At 43.8% G+C, this 15,141-nt stretch overlaps 1 protein-coding gene across 2 annotated transcripts in view; it reads left to right on the top strand.

The window, feature by feature from the left end:
* Nucleotides 1–15,141, top strand: part of RETREG1 (reticulophagy regulator 1) — a 123,844-nt gene that overhangs the window by 71,865 nt on the left and 36,838 nt on the right. Inside the window, exon 1 of one of the 2 annotated variants that reach the window (XM_029219064.1) lies at nucleotides 12,858–14,053. The exons of the other annotated variant lie outside the window; for it this stretch is intronic. Coding sequence (XP_029074897.1) covers nucleotides 14,019–14,053 — 35 coding nt within the window. The 5' untranslated portion in view covers nucleotides 12,858–14,018. Of the gene's footprint in view, nucleotides 1–12,857; nucleotides 14,054–15,141 lie in introns of those variants that run through there. 2 annotated transcript variants of the gene reach the window in all.

The following is a 15,141-nucleotide window of genomic DNA, read 5'->3' as shown; positions in this document are numbered from 1 at the left end:
AGGTGCTGACACCAGGTGGAAAGGAAGCGAGGTAATCTTGGCGCCTGGGCACACTGTGGTTAACCCCGAGGTCGGCTGGAGAGTGGAGCCAGCCAAGTGCAGCAGAGAGGTGGCCTCTCCAGGGGTCTTAAGGGGCTGGAGGAGGGGTCGTGGAAGACGGCAGGGTGGGCAGAGTTAGTGGCTGGAACAATCTGTGCAACAAAATCAATCATATAGCACTGGATTATAACCCAAACCCTAAGTCCTTACAAGTCCACAGAAGTCCTTATTGATGTAAATGATTGAATAGATAAGTCACTGAGGGAAGGAGGAGAGACAAGGCTTCCTGACAGAAGAATTCTGAGTAATATAAGTTGCAACCCCTGCATTCAGCAGGTGGACCTGTGTCCCTGGGCACCACCATTTACCCCCGCCCTCCGCCTTGCCCAGAATGAGGGTTGGACTTAGATTTGCTTTCAAAGACTAGAGTATGGAAAGGGAAAAGTAATAACTTTGCCATGGAGAAACCTGGCAAACACTAGGAATCCAAGTCATCAAGTGACCATCACCAGGAAGGAGTCATGTGGATCTCAGGGAACCCTGGGTGTGATGAGAAGGGCCATTCTCCTCCATGGTTGTCTTCCCCCAAACCTGTAACCTCAGTCTAATCATGAGAAAAATATCAAATCCAAACGGAGGGCATTCTATAAAATACCTGATATCTACAGAATACGCCTCAAAACTCTCAAGGTAGGAAACCAAGGGGAGACGGAGCAACTCTCACAGACCACGGAGACTAGGGAGGTGTCACGACTGAAAGCACCACGATGCCCCGGATGGGATCCTGGAAGAGAAAAAGGACGTTAGTGAAAGTAACTACAAAGTCTGGAGTTTAGTTCATAGTAATCTACCAATGTTGGCTTTTAGTTTTGACAGATGTGCCATGGTAACGAAAGATGTTAACCCTGGGGGAAACTAAGTGAGGTGTATACAGGAGCTCTGTGTACTGTCTTTGCAACTCTTCTGTAAATCTCAAATCACTGCCAAATAAAAAGGTTATTACGAGAAGACAAGATTGTTAAGCTTATAGGAGAGAGGTGCTGGGTGCCCGAGGAAGCCCCTCCTGAGGGGTTATTGGGGAGGCAGGAGATCACAGGTTAACCCCGTCTCAGTGCCCGGTTTCTCGGCTAAGGCTCTTCAGGGGTCACATTTCAGATTCGTTTCACTGTTTGTTGTTTTTTTTTTTAGTTCTTTATTGGAGTATAATTGCTTTACAATGGTGTGTTAGTTTCTGCTTTATAACAAAGTGAATCAGCTATACATATACATATGTCCCCATATCCCCTCCCTCTTGCGTCTCCCTCCCTCCCACCCTCCTTATCCCACCCCTCTAGGTGGTCACAAAGCACCGAGCTGATCTCCCTGTGCTATGCGGCTGCTTCCCACTAGCTATCTATTTTACGTTTGGTAGTGTATATATGTCCATGCCACTCTCTCACTTTGTCACAGCTCACCCTTCCCCCTCCCCATATCCTCAAGTCCATTCTCTAGTAGGTCTGTGTCTTTATTCCTGTCTTACCCCTAGGTTCTTCATGACATTTTTTTTTCTTAAATTCCATATATATGTGTTAGCATACTGTATTTGTTTTTCTCTTTCTGACTTACTTCACTCTGTATGACAGACTCTAGGCCCATCCACCTCATTACAGATAGCTCAACTTCGTTTCTTTTTATGGCTGAGTAATATTCCATTGTATATATGTGCCACATCTTCTTTATCCATTCATCCGATGATGGACACTTAGGTTGTTTCCATCTCCTGGTTATTGTAAATAGAGCTGCAGTGAACATTGTGGTACATGACTCTTTTTGAATTTTGGTTTTCTCAGGGTATATGCCCAGTAGTGGGATTGCTGGGTCCTATGGTAGTTCTATTTGTAGTTTTTTAAGGAACCTCCATACTGTTCTCCATAGTGGCTGTACCAATTCACAGTCCCACCAGCAGTGCAAGAGTGTTCTCTTTTCTCCACACCCTCTCCAGCATTTATTGTTTCTAGATTTTTTGATGATGGCCATTCTGACTGGTGTGAGATGATATCTCATTGCAGTTTTGATTTGCATTTCTCTAATGATTAATGATGTTGAGCATTCTTTCATGTGTTTGTAGGCAATCTGTATATCTTCTTTGGAGAAATGTCTCTTTAAGTCTTCTGCCCATTTTTGGATTGGGTTGTTTGTTTTTTTGTTATTGAGCTGCATGAGCTGCTTATAAATTTTGGAGAAAGCTCATTGCTTTTTGCTAGTCATTGAAAGGGTTTTACTCATGCCCGCTAGAAATGAACTCACTCATGGTCACCTTCAGATTGCTACCCGTATCTTATTTGGAACCTTGAGGTGGCCTGCAGGAGACACACCATGTTTCTGAGAGGCTGGGTTTATTATCAGACAGTCAGACAGTGGTCGAGGCGGTATGGAGATGCTGGCCTACCACGTCACTGGAGGCAGCTGCCCGGCTGCAAGAAGCAGTTACAGGTCTCTGAAGTGAAGGCTTTCTTCTTTCCCACGGATCCAGGGCAGCAGACGCCCAGCTTTTCCCGTAGCAAATGCTTCTAAAGAGGCTGGTTCCTTTTCAGAAACGCCTGGAGGCTGTTGGATATTAGCAAGCTCTGGAACACTTTCCCGGAAACACCGTTGCCTGGGAGGGGGCGGCCCTTTCCGTGTCTGAGATCTCTCATCCCTACCCAAGGCCGGGTCAGCAGGTAGAACTCAATCAGCCAAGGCCACAAGGGTGTCAGACGATGCATGGCCAAATGGGACTGGAAGGAGGCTTTCTGGTACCCTCAAAACTAATAATGATTAACTATTACGAGGCTGTGGAGCTGGACAGTCTCCATTTCAGTTTGGCTTCTCCACAAAATCCTGGGTAAATGTATAGCCAAGAAGCATTTTATCAGGTGCTATTTAAGGAATGAAAAATACTTTTTAATACTGACGTAAGCAACACCTGATAAGGAAGATTAACAGATAACAAAAGTATTGTGTAATCCTTAAACATAAGTTGCAGTTGCCCTCTGTTTTGCATTGTAATTTTAAGTGCAAGAGATAAGGCTTGGTTTGAGCTGTGTGCCACTCTTGTTGGAGCCACTCCCGTCTCTACCGGACACAAAGACCTCTGTCTCTATGAATTGTGGCCTTAGAAATGTTCCATTTCTTTCTGCTCACTGAGAGCAGTGGGACCTGCCAGAGGTCTTTCTCTCCTGTGGCTATTTGTTCTGACTTTCTTGGAACCAAAGATTCTCTGTCAAGGACCTTCACCCCTGAAGTACACATAGAGCCTTAAAAGAGAGCTTTCAATAACCAAGCAAGCAAGATTATTCAGAAACAAGATTCTTCTTCTTCAGGATTATTCTGTGGAGGGAAGCTTGAACCAATAGTGACGTTTGGCACCATTGGGAATTTGATTTCTACCAGCCTCTCTACTCCTGCGGTTTTGTAGACCTTTTTTTTGGGGGGGGGGGGGGGTTTGGGAAGGATGGGAGGGAGAAGAGAGAAAGAGAGAAAGAACCCCTCTTGATACAGAAGCGCATCCACAGTTTTCTAAGGAGAGAAGGCATGAGGCAGTTAAGTGGGAATGAAACTAGTCCCTGGTGACCAACAGGTCCTCAGAGAGGGGGTCACAGACAAGAGTTTGTAGAGACCCTGTTCAGCGCAGTGAAATGGGTCTTGGTAAACACAGGACACACACACGCAAACCAGGCCAGTGATGCACGCTGGTGTGACTTAGGAGGTCCCGGCACCTGCGGGTTTCCTGGAGCCCTTTTCTCCTCGCTTCCTTAAACAGTTGCCCGACAGCCTCTTCTTCCTCTCCTGGTTTCCCGAGGCTACTCCTGTGCCCCTTCCCACTGCGAAACAAGGACCTACTGTATAGCACAGGGAACTGTATTCAATCTTCTTGTCATGTATGTGTATAACTGAATCACTTTGCCGTACACCTGAAAGTAACACAACATTGTAAATCAGCTCGACTTCAATAAAGAAAAATATTTTATTTAAATGTTAGGACATCAAATATACGCCACAGAGATCAGCATGACGAAGACGCAGCTGGTACAGGGTCCACCTCTTGGAGGCTGTTGGGTCTTTCATGGTGCTCCCTGCCGGCCTCTCTGCCCCCCAGTTTCTCTCCACTCCTTTCCCTCCTCCTCCCCTTTGGACGTTTGCTGACTCTTGTCCTATATTTTGATCTTTCCACTCCTGGATGCTGGCTTCTTCAGCATCCTTGGGGCACCTGCACCCACAAGTGTCCAAACCACACTTTCCAGACAGCTTCGCTCCAACAATATCTACTTTAGGAAGGGATACGGTTCGACCCAAGATGACAGGTCAGACAATGGGTACAGCATGGACCGGACTGGAAGGGTGTGAGAGGCACTCCCTGGCTAAACTGAATGGTCTATGGCACAGATCTGGCTCCAGTTGGGGGTCCCTGCTGAGACCATAACAAATTATGTGATAATCAAAACAACAATCTAGCACACATTAGCAAAATGGAAGTTCTGACAAATAGGGGGGAAAACATGGTAATGTACTGGGTTATCTTACAATTGATGACCCAAACAGGTATACTGATGAGGTGAAAGGGGCCTGTTATTAGTTATACCAGGACAAGAGGTGAAACTGGGGACTGTCCCAGGCTGGGAAGTCGGGTGTCTACAGTGGTACCTCCAGCAAAAGGAAGGAGAAGGTTGACCAGAAAGCTAGAGTGTGGGACTTCAGAAGCTCTGTGTGTTGGTTGTAGAGTGCCAGCTATGTTTGGATGAAAAGAAATTTGAGGAAAACACTTCATAACTCTAAGCTTAAAAAAGATAAAAGGATAAAGAGAGTAACTGGGTTGCTTCTGTTCTAATTATTAGAGAAGAGACTGAGAAAAAAAATTCCCACTTTTTCTTCCTAGCCATCCAGATGATCCTGGTCACAGTTTTCCAACTGTAACTTGTGCAACTCTGGGTTTCCAAGGATCCGATTCAAGGGCTGCCTTTGTGCAGGACTGAGGCCACTTCTCAGTGCCCTGCTCCCATTTAAACCTGAATAAGTCTTTTGGGTTGTTGTGTCTTTTATATACTGAGGTTTGTCATAACATAGCATTTAGGAAAAATAAGTTTTTTATTGCTTGGAAAGCCACCAATCTAGGAAAAGTCTCAATATGATTCTACCAACCAGAAAGCAAGAGAGAGGGACCATCTCTCTCAGTGTAGCACGTCATGATTATTCATCACGTCGTCACTACTGAATGGCATCATTCACATCATTTACATATATAATCATTTGAACCTTTTATTTCTTTTTAATCTAAGGAAAAAAAGATGTCCTTTTCCACTTTGCTCCAGAAATACACTGGCTTTGATACTAATTTATACCCTTATTCCACTTCTGCAAAGTGCATAGTATATACTCTGAATTTTCATGGGAAACAAATTCTGTATTGGCAACACCAGAAGTCTTCGGTGGGATATGAAGAAAGTGGAGAAGGGGAATTCTTATCCTCTCGAGTCAGTGGGTGGAGGGAGGGCTTGCTTCTGTTTTCTTTCTCTCATCCTTTTAACCAACACGTTTTTTGCTGAGTGGTCAAATCCTTGAAGGTAGGAACTCTTCCTGGTCTGGTTTGAGGGAAAAATCCTGAAGACCCAAATGAAAGAATAGAGATTTTTTTTTTCCTTTAGTGACAGGGAAACACAGAAAAAATTTTCCCCTTCCATTTAAAAGTAACCTTTTTTTCTTTTTCATATTTTAAGAACATTTTCTTTGCTTACCAAAAGAGCAATTTGTATTTGTTGCTGAAAAATTGAAAATACGGACAGGCAAAAATAATAAAATAGAAACTATTCATTGTTTTCTTAAGCCAGAAAAGAAAACCACAATCAATACCTCAGTGTAGGTCCTTTGGAACACTTTTCCTTTCTCTCCTCTCCCTCCCCTCCCCCCTCCCCCTTGTCCTCCTGGTTTCCCTTCCTTCATCCATATCTTTGTTGAGGTATTTTCATCAATATGTGAATGTATATTTTTACATCAATGGGATATTATACATTTTGTTTTCTAGTCTCTCTTTAAAGTTGACCATATTATGGAAAGATTTTCATAATAATCTCATCCTTTTTAGCATAGGATTTCATGGCACCATAATTTAATTAATCCCTTGTTGATAGGGATTGTTTTGGTTTTTTTGCAGTTACAAAGAATGCTTATTTTATCTCTACATGTTTTTATTTTGCATATGATTTATGAAGCACATACAGTATTTACAGGTCATATTTGTACATTGAAAATATATATGCATGTAATGTATAAACGCACAGTGTATTTGGACAGTGTGTCCTACTAGGGGTGCTTTATCACAAGTATTTGGTGGCCCCTAGCCTAGGCAACAGGTGATGCTGGACTGATTGAAGACAGTAATCACAGAAGGCACAGTCTCAAGGGTGGTTACAAGTACAGCTCAGTGTGTTAGGGTTGAAGGCACTTGGTGAGAATCTTCTCTGGCTGGTGAGCGAGAGGGAAGAACGAATATAATTCCCATATTTTTGCCTCAGTTGGCCATTTGGAACCTTTTTTCACTCTACTGATGTAACTAATATTGACTACTAGTATCACCCTAAAATAATATGGTGTGTGCTGTTCTAGGAGCTGGCTCTGCCATGCTTTGTAGTATTGCTGGGAAACAATAAGGAACAAGAAGAGAAGGTCCCTGCGTATCTCCTAGTGGGAAGGAGGGAGGGGTTCCCATAGCTGACATGTCAGCAAGTAGTGAAGATACATTGAGATGTTGCTGAATTCGTTGAAGAAAATGCTTCAGAAAAATGGGATTGAGAATGATGTGGAGAATTATTTTTCCAAAGAAAGAAAATGCTTCAAAAAAATGAGATTGAGAATGATATGGAGAATTATTTTTCCAAAGAAAGAAAATGAAGAGAAGAAATAGGAAAGGATAAGGGAGAGCAGGTTACTGAGAGTTGGTGGATCCTCTTTGGGCTCGTTTTTGGAGATGCTTTTGGGACTTCCAGGTATTAAAAGAGAAACTGAGGCATATTAAAAATTTTAAGAGTTTATTTGAGCAAAAATCAATTTGAATCTTGTGGCACCAACCAGAAGTGGTCAGGATGCTCCATTGACAGGAGCTGGGGACGAGACTTTTTTATTTATTTATTTTTTTAAATTTATTTTTGGCTGCATTGGGTCTTCGTTGCTGCGCCCGGGCTTTCTCTAGTTGCGGCGAGCGGGGGCTACTCTTCGTTGCGGTGCGCGGGCTTCTCATTGAGGTGGCTTCTGTTGTTGCAGAGCACGGGCTCTAGGCACATGGGCTTCAGTAGTTGTGGCACGTGGGCTCAGTAGTTGTGGCTCGCGGGCTCTAGAGCACAGACTCAGTAGTTGTGGCACATGGGCTTAGTTGCTCCGCGGCATGTGGGATCTTCCCGGACCGGGGCTCAAACCCATGTCCCCTGCATTGGCAGGTGGATTCTTAACCACTGTGCCACCAGGGATGTCCGGGATGAGACTTTTATAGAGAAGATGCAGAAGCAAAGCAAGGGACTCATCTGATTGGCTGTAGCCCGAGCGGTTGCCCTTATTTGGGAAACCCTGGTTGGATGCTTGTGGTTGGTTGTCCTTATGTTTCGGTTTCTGAACCTTGAGGCATTTGTAGGCTTAGGTTTTGGTTTGCTTATGTTGGCTTCGAAGGAATTAGAACCACCTCCATCTAATGCCCTCCCTATTTAATTAATTTAACACGGGTTAAGATGTCTAGTATTCAGTGTTGTATGGGTACATTTTTAACAGCTGGCTCGGGATGAGTATGGGATAGCAGCTGACTTGTAGCATTTGCCAATTTTCATGCTGTGGCTGGTTGCAGACTAGCTCCTTCACAGCACTGAACGTGGAGTGGAAAGAGGTGGTAAGAGTTTTCATGAGCGAGTCAGAGACAGCTCTGGTGCACCACAGCTAGTGGGTGACAGTAATACAGAGCCGCCTCGACTCACAATGGGGTTACATCCCGATAAACCGAATATAAGTTGAAAATGTCGTTAAGTCAAAAATGCACTTAATACACCTACGCTACTGAACATCACAGGTTAGCCAAGCCTACCTTAAACATGCTCAGAACACTTCTGCGAGCCTACAAGCGGGCAGCATCATCTAACACGAAGCCTATTTTATAATAAAGTGTTGACTATCTCATGTAATGTATTGAACACTGTACTGAAAGTGAAGAACAGAATGGCTGCCTGGGTACAGGGTGGTCGTAAGTGTGTGGATTATTGATCCTTGTCATCACAGGGCTGACCAGGAGCTGAGGCTCGCTGCCACTGGCCAGCATCACGAGAGAGTGTCGCACCGCATCTTGCCCAGGAAAAGATCAAAATTCAAAATCCCAAGGGCGGTTTCTACTGAATGTGTATCACTTTCACACCATCATAATGTGGAAAAGTTGTAAGTCGGGCATTGTCTGTATAGGTTTGGAATTCTGGAGAGTGTGTGACTAGCAATACAGATTTGGGCGTGGAGGTCAGAGTTAAAATTCTGGGAATAGAGAGATTTCCTAGAGAGATTGTATAGCATGAAAAGGAAGGTGGTCAATGTTGGAACGCCAGGACTGTGCTCTCAAAGAGTGGTGCCCCCCCCCCACACCGGCCCACGAGCAGCATACTGGAAGCAAGTTCATGACCCATCCCAGACCAGTGGAAGTAGAGAGTGGCTGAGGTTGGGACCCGCTACTCTGTGTTGTTTCAGGTTTGGGAAGGCCGGCCCTAGAGATCACCAACGCTTAAGACTGAAGAGTCAGTTAAGACTGAAGAGAGACACTTAGATAGACCAAGAAGGACAGTTGAGAGGAGTGGGGCTGGGCACAGAAAGTGGAGGAGTCTTGGAGCCCAGGGTGGAGACAGTGTCAAGATAAAGGGAAGCGGGCAGCCACGTAGGGCCCCACGAGGTCAGGGCAGATTGGATGGAAAGTAAACATCAGCTACATTTGAAGAGCATTGTCAGGGCCATGGTAGGGGCAGAAGGTAGGCTGTAATTGGTGAGGAGTGAGTTGAACATAGACCCCTGGTTAGGACCTTGGGCTGTAAAGGTCAGACAGAGGTTTGGGACTAGAAGAACATGTATGGTCAGTGGTGGGGTTTCTGGAAAAGGCCTGCATATGTTTGTGGGCTGAGGGAAAAGGTAGAATTTGGGAGGTCAGGAACTGGCAAGAACAGGCTGGGATACCTGGTGGTTTAAACCAGAGGTGAGAGGAGGGAAGGGAATCAGGAACTTGGGATGCAGCCTGGCCTTGAAGAAATTACTTATGGGCTCTTGTCTTCGGAGGCCAAAGGGAAGCAAGGGTGGGAGAGGGTTTTGGATGGAGAAAAGCGGAGGCCAAGATATGGAGGGAGAAGATACTCAATGGACTCTTCTCGGTATCCATTAACTGTCCTGTTAATTGCCTTCTGTAATTTGTACCCCTTTCCCTTCTGACTAAAAGTGATTCTGGAAATGTGTTCGAAACAATTGGTAAGATTGTGTTAGCCAGTGAGCTCTCAAAGGAACTTCTGTTTTATGTCAAACTTAGGCCAGTTTCGGCAGAAAAGTAGAAAATTGAAGCTCTAGAGTTTTACAGGCCAGTGGAAACAGAATGCAGGCTACATATATAATTGTATATTTCTAGCAGCCATGTTTAGAAAAAGTAAACAGAGAGAAGTGAAATTAATTTTAATAATACATTTTATTTAACCAGTGTATCCCAAATGTTATTATTTCAACATGTTATCAATATAAAAATTGGTAATGAGATATTTCGCAGTCTTTTTTCCTATTCCATCCTAAAATTCCCAACTAGCCACATTTTAAGTGCTCAGTAACCAGGTGCTGCTGGGGGCTACCATACCGGACAGTGCCCCTCTGAAGGGGCCACACAGTTTGTAACACTGAGTGCGAGTTTAAAAAAAATTAAAATGTGCCTTGTTCTTAGGAGGTGACAAAGACTCTCTCTTTGACCAAACTAGTCAGGCTCCTCTGAGAGCTCATTTCCACCTAGGCCCTGCCCTTGGGTATGTCCTCAGGAACCCAGTTTTAGCAAGAAATTTGTCAAGTCAGTTTATCGAGAATCCTCCGCCCTTGATACTTGATCACCCTTAATATCTAACCAAATCCCTCATGTCTCACCATCCCCTAGGTAACAGCTGATCACCCCGGCCTAACTTCAGCAAGAATTCTGTTAGGTCAAGGAGTTAACCTACCCCTCTTAATAATTTTCTCTCCACCAACGAACCCCATCCATTTCTTAGCCATTCATGCTAATATTGCCCTGTAACCTGCAATAGAGGGAGGGTCCCTCGTCTTGTCTCTGAAAGTTGCAGAGCCTCAGTCAACGCTGCTGTAGGAGAGATGGATAAAAACAAAACTCTTAGGCCGATGATTGTGTGAAGAGAAAAAAGGGCATTAAGAGAAGTGGACATTTAGCTTTGAAATGGCAGTTATCTTCCTAGGCCATAACACTGATTAAAACTGCAGGAGAAAATAGAAATGTTCACTTAAAGTATGCTACTAAAATTAAATGCATACAAAGTTCGAAAGAGCATGGGTATAAGAGAACGTAAACCGCATACGTGTCTGGCCGTATGTATGCACTTTTGCCAGAACGAGTGGGTTCTGCTCTCGGTTCGGCTGGAGGGATGAAAAGAGCCCTCCGCTCCTGCAGTGGAGGCTGTTCCTGGCTCTGTCCCCAGCAGGGCACCTAACTTTGCTGGGCCCCCGTTTCAGCGTCTGAAAATCTTGGATGGCTTTCATGGCCCTCAGGGTCTTTCCCATGGCTGTATTCCGTGAGTCCTTAAATTTGGGATGCCCAGTGGGTTTCCGGCCAGGGATGATGAGGAAACCCTTGGCACCCTAAACCCCCCCGCCGGACCGAAGGTGTCACTGGAGCGAGGAAGCCACCCACTGTGTCCAACACCTGGCTTTTGTGATCTGTGCCATCCTGTTTTCCCTCCTTGTCCTTGGGAATTTCAGAAGTTAACACAAACATATCTAAAGGGGAATTTATGGTTGGAGCAAGTAATTTTAAAATGCATGAAGACGTGCTTAAAGGAAGTTTTTTGTTTTTTTTTTTGCGGTACGCGGGCCTCTCACTGTTGTGGCCTCTCCCATTGCGGAGCACAGGCTCCAGACGCGCAGGCTCAGCGGCCATGGCTCACGGGCCCAGCCGCTCCGCGGCATGTGGGATCATCCCGGACCGGGGCGCGAACCCGCGTCCCCTGCATCGGCAGGCGGACTCTCAACCACTGCGCCACCAGGGAAGCCCTGAAGGAAGTATTTTTAAAGGAAATATTTTATGGTAGTGATGGGTAATTCATCTCTCACACCGATCAGTTAGTTGTCCTTTAAAATTGAGAGGCAGGTTTCAGGGATACAGTAGTCTGGTCTGTAGTCTTCAGCAGCTAAGTTCAGCAACAGCGGTACTCAGGTATTCAAGAAGTAGTATAAGAGAAGCTTAAAAGAACAAAGAAGGTAAAATTAGTGGGATAGGATTGTTAGAACTGAGAATTAGATCATAGAATTAGCATTGTTGTTGGTCAAGTGAAATAGAGGTGGTAAAATATTCTCATGGATAATATTTTCAGCGTCTCAACTTTTCACTCCATTAGGCCTGGAATTTCTAACAAGACAGCACATTGCTCCAATCCTGAGAGGCTCGGGCACACCCTGATCTTCAGAACTCTGCTTATGACTGTTTTCTTTCAGGGTCAACAGTATTTGAGTTACGTGTTTGCGTATCTGCAGCAACTTACTCTTAGACTTTGAAGTCTAGAACTTTAGCTCTTGTGTGGAATATTAAAGAATTGTCGCGAATTGCGACAGGCATGTGCTACAAAATAGCTAACAACAGTGCCTCAGAGAAAGATAATATTTGTTTAGACTCTTCAATTTTTTAATACTCCAGAAATCACTTTAACACATATAAATGTAAGGTATATATTGAATATAGAGACATTGCTAGGATTAGCTATTACTAATCTTGTGACAATGGAACACACATTTTAAAAAGAAAAGTGGAAGGGTAAGCTGGGACGAAGTGAGAGAGTGGCATGGACATATATACACTACCAAATGTAAAATCGATAGCTAGTGGGAAGCAGCCGCATAGCACAGGGAGATCAGCTGGGTGCTTTGTGACCACCTAGAGGGGTGGAATGGGAGGGAGACGCAAGAGGGAGGATATAAGGGGATATATGTATATGTATAGGTGATTCACTTTGTTATAATGCAGAAACTAACACACCATTGTAAAGCAATTATACTCCAATAAAGATGTTTAAAAAAAAGTGTCATTTCTTTTTTTAATGTTTTTATTTTTTATTTTATTTTTAATTTTTATTGGAGTATAGTTGATTTGGAATGTTCTGTTAGTTTCAGGTGTACGGCAAAGTGAATCAGTTATACATATACATCTATCCACTCTTTTTTAGATTCTTTTCCCATGTAGGTCTTTACAGAGTATTCAGTTGAGTTCCCTGTGCTATACAGTAGGTTCTTATTAGTTATCTATTTTATATATAGTAGTGTGTATATGTCAGTCCCAATCTCCCAATTTATCCCTCCTCCCCCCCCTCCTTTCCCCTTTGGTAACCATAAGTTTGTTTTCTACATCTGTGACTCTATTTCTATTTTGTAAATAAGTTCATTTGTACCATTTTTTAAGATTCCACATATAAGCAATATCGTATGACGTTTGTCTTTCTCTGTCTGACGTACTTCACTCAGTATGACAATCTCTAGGTCCATCCAAGTCGCTGCAGATGGCATTATTTTGTTCTTTTTTTATGGCTGAGTAATATTCCATTGTATATATGTACCGCATCTTCTTTATCCATTCATCTGTTGATGGACATTTAAGTTGCTTCCATGTCCTGGCTATTGTAAATAGTACTGCAATGAACATTGGGGTGCATGTATCTAAGAAAAGTATATTGTTTCTTAATAATTAGATCTTGCTTACAGCCTTACTTGACTTTCCCAATCAGGAAAAAAAAAAAAAAGATTTCAAGCTTTTCTGCAAAGTTTTCAGTTTATATTCCTAAAGGGATCTCAGTAATGTTTCGTCCAGCTTTTTTGAAAGCAAGAAGTGAAGCGATTTTCTTCCTGCTATTAGAAGTTGCAGGGAATGAGGGTACCTGGTGATTGATGACTCATTCGTAATGATGGGCCAAGCTATCAGAACATCTGAGGCCCACAGCTCGGCCACATTCCAATGTCAGGCTGGTCACTGATGACAGAGGAAGTCCCTCGGAAGAAACCGTGTCGCCCAGAGGAACACATGGACTCATATCTGTATGCTCACTTCAGAGTGGAGACATCTAGATGCCCCAAAGGAAGATTTTCTAACACAATTGTTTGTTGGCATTTTCCCCCTTTTTGTGTGAGTAAGGGATCTTTTTGCTGAGTGGCTAAGCATTTCCAGAACAAACAAACCTCTCAGCTCTCGCGGTCCTGCCCACTTTGCTCTCCACCCTCCAGCCCCTCCTGTGAGTTGGAGACCTGATAGCCCAGGCTGAAGTTTCAAGCTCGCCGCCCTTTGGGGGTGCCTTGTCATGCCAGGAGAAAGCAGGAAATAGAAAGGGTAGGCTGGCTTAGGTGAGGTCATCCTGGTAAAGGTTAATAGCTGGGTGGTGACACCTCCTCACAGGACTGGAGCGAACAAGCTGGGCAGCTGGGCAGTGCTTGCTCCCAGCTGTCTGTCACGGTCCTGGGAGTAAGAGGTGACCTATTTATTTTTAGCAGGGGACAGTCATAATAACCCGGCTCCTAGCTTCATTCAAGGCAGGCCGGGGCTTCGGAAGTTTGTAAACACCTACTTTCTGAGTAGGGGAGGAGTGCTTTACTCCAAAAAGAAAAGAACTTGGACTACTGGGGTTTTCCCCGCCTGGTAGTCATTGTTAGCGTGGAGAAGAAACTATCGTAGCACAAAAGTGCTGCAGCCTTCTCCACTTTGTTATTATTTTCAAAGGGCAGAAATGCCTGAAGGGGAGGACTTTGGATCAGGCAAAAGGTAATTATGATCCACATTTACTTTTTCTTGAGTCTATTTCATTTGCTGGTTATCTTTCTAAAAACTACTGTGACTAATTTAAAAGGTAGTTGAAATTAAAATTTAAAAAGGAGTGCAGTCCCTTAATTCCAGGAAATAGAATTTTCTTTAGCGTGAAGAGAGAGACATAAAATTAACTGAATATACCCGTAGAAACATATGCCAATAAGTGTTTTTCTTGAGTGAGGAAGTGGCGGCCCGAAATTATCAAAAAGTGTTTCTTCCTACACCCCATAAAGTCTACTTGAGTTTTTTGATGTTTGATTTTTAACTTCAGATGGTGGTTGTTAGAAATCTAAGCTAGTAAACATTTTGTAATTTGCTTGCATTTTAAAGACTTGAACATTTCTAAAGGTTAATAATTAGACCCATATACCCATTTTGGTATTACAGTACTTTTTTTTAACCATAGATCTTATCTTTGAAAATGTGATCATTGGGCCCCCATATGCAGTACATTAACTGTATTTATGTTTTATTAAGATCTGGCTCTAAGAAAGGGGGATAGAGATGGGAAAGGAAGCAGGAAGTTATTTCTATTAATATGAGCACAACTTGTGTCCATATTGGAAGTTTCCATTTCTAGCCCCATTGCTGTGTTAACAGAATTTATATAAATCGGTGTCATTGGAATTCTAATTAGGGCCATTGAAATTCAGATATGAAGATGTAGAAAGAAGGTTGTTTAAAAAAAGGACAAGGAGGGGGCTCCCCTGGTGGCGCAGTGGTTGAGAGTCTGCCTGCCGATGCAGGGGGCGCGGGTTCCTTCCCTGGTCCGGGAGGATCCCACGTGCCGCGGAGCGGCTGGGCCCGTGAGCCATGGCCGCTGAGCCTGCGTGTCCGGAGCCTGTGCTCCGCAACGGGAGAGAAAAAAAAGGACAAGAGGTTATTGCCAATTTTATTGTCAAAGAAAGTGGAAACTGGTAACTCTCTAGGAACAGGAATACCACAATATTTTTTGTCCTTGTATAAGCATTCCTTTTCAGCCATGGTTGTATGGTGTGTGTGTGTGTGTGTGTGTGTGTGTGTGTGTGTGTGTGTGTGTGTGT

The sequence above is a fragment of the Monodon monoceros genome, unplaced genomic scaffold (assembly GCF_005190385.1).
Source record: "Monodon monoceros isolate NGI ecotype Baffin Bay Population unplaced genomic scaffold, NGI_Narwhal_1 Super_Scaffold_12, whole genome shotgun sequence".
Lineage (NCBI taxonomy): Eukaryota > Metazoa > Chordata > Mammalia > Artiodactyla > Monodontidae > Monodon > Monodon monoceros.
This window is presented reverse-complemented; position numbering and strand designations above follow the sequence as displayed.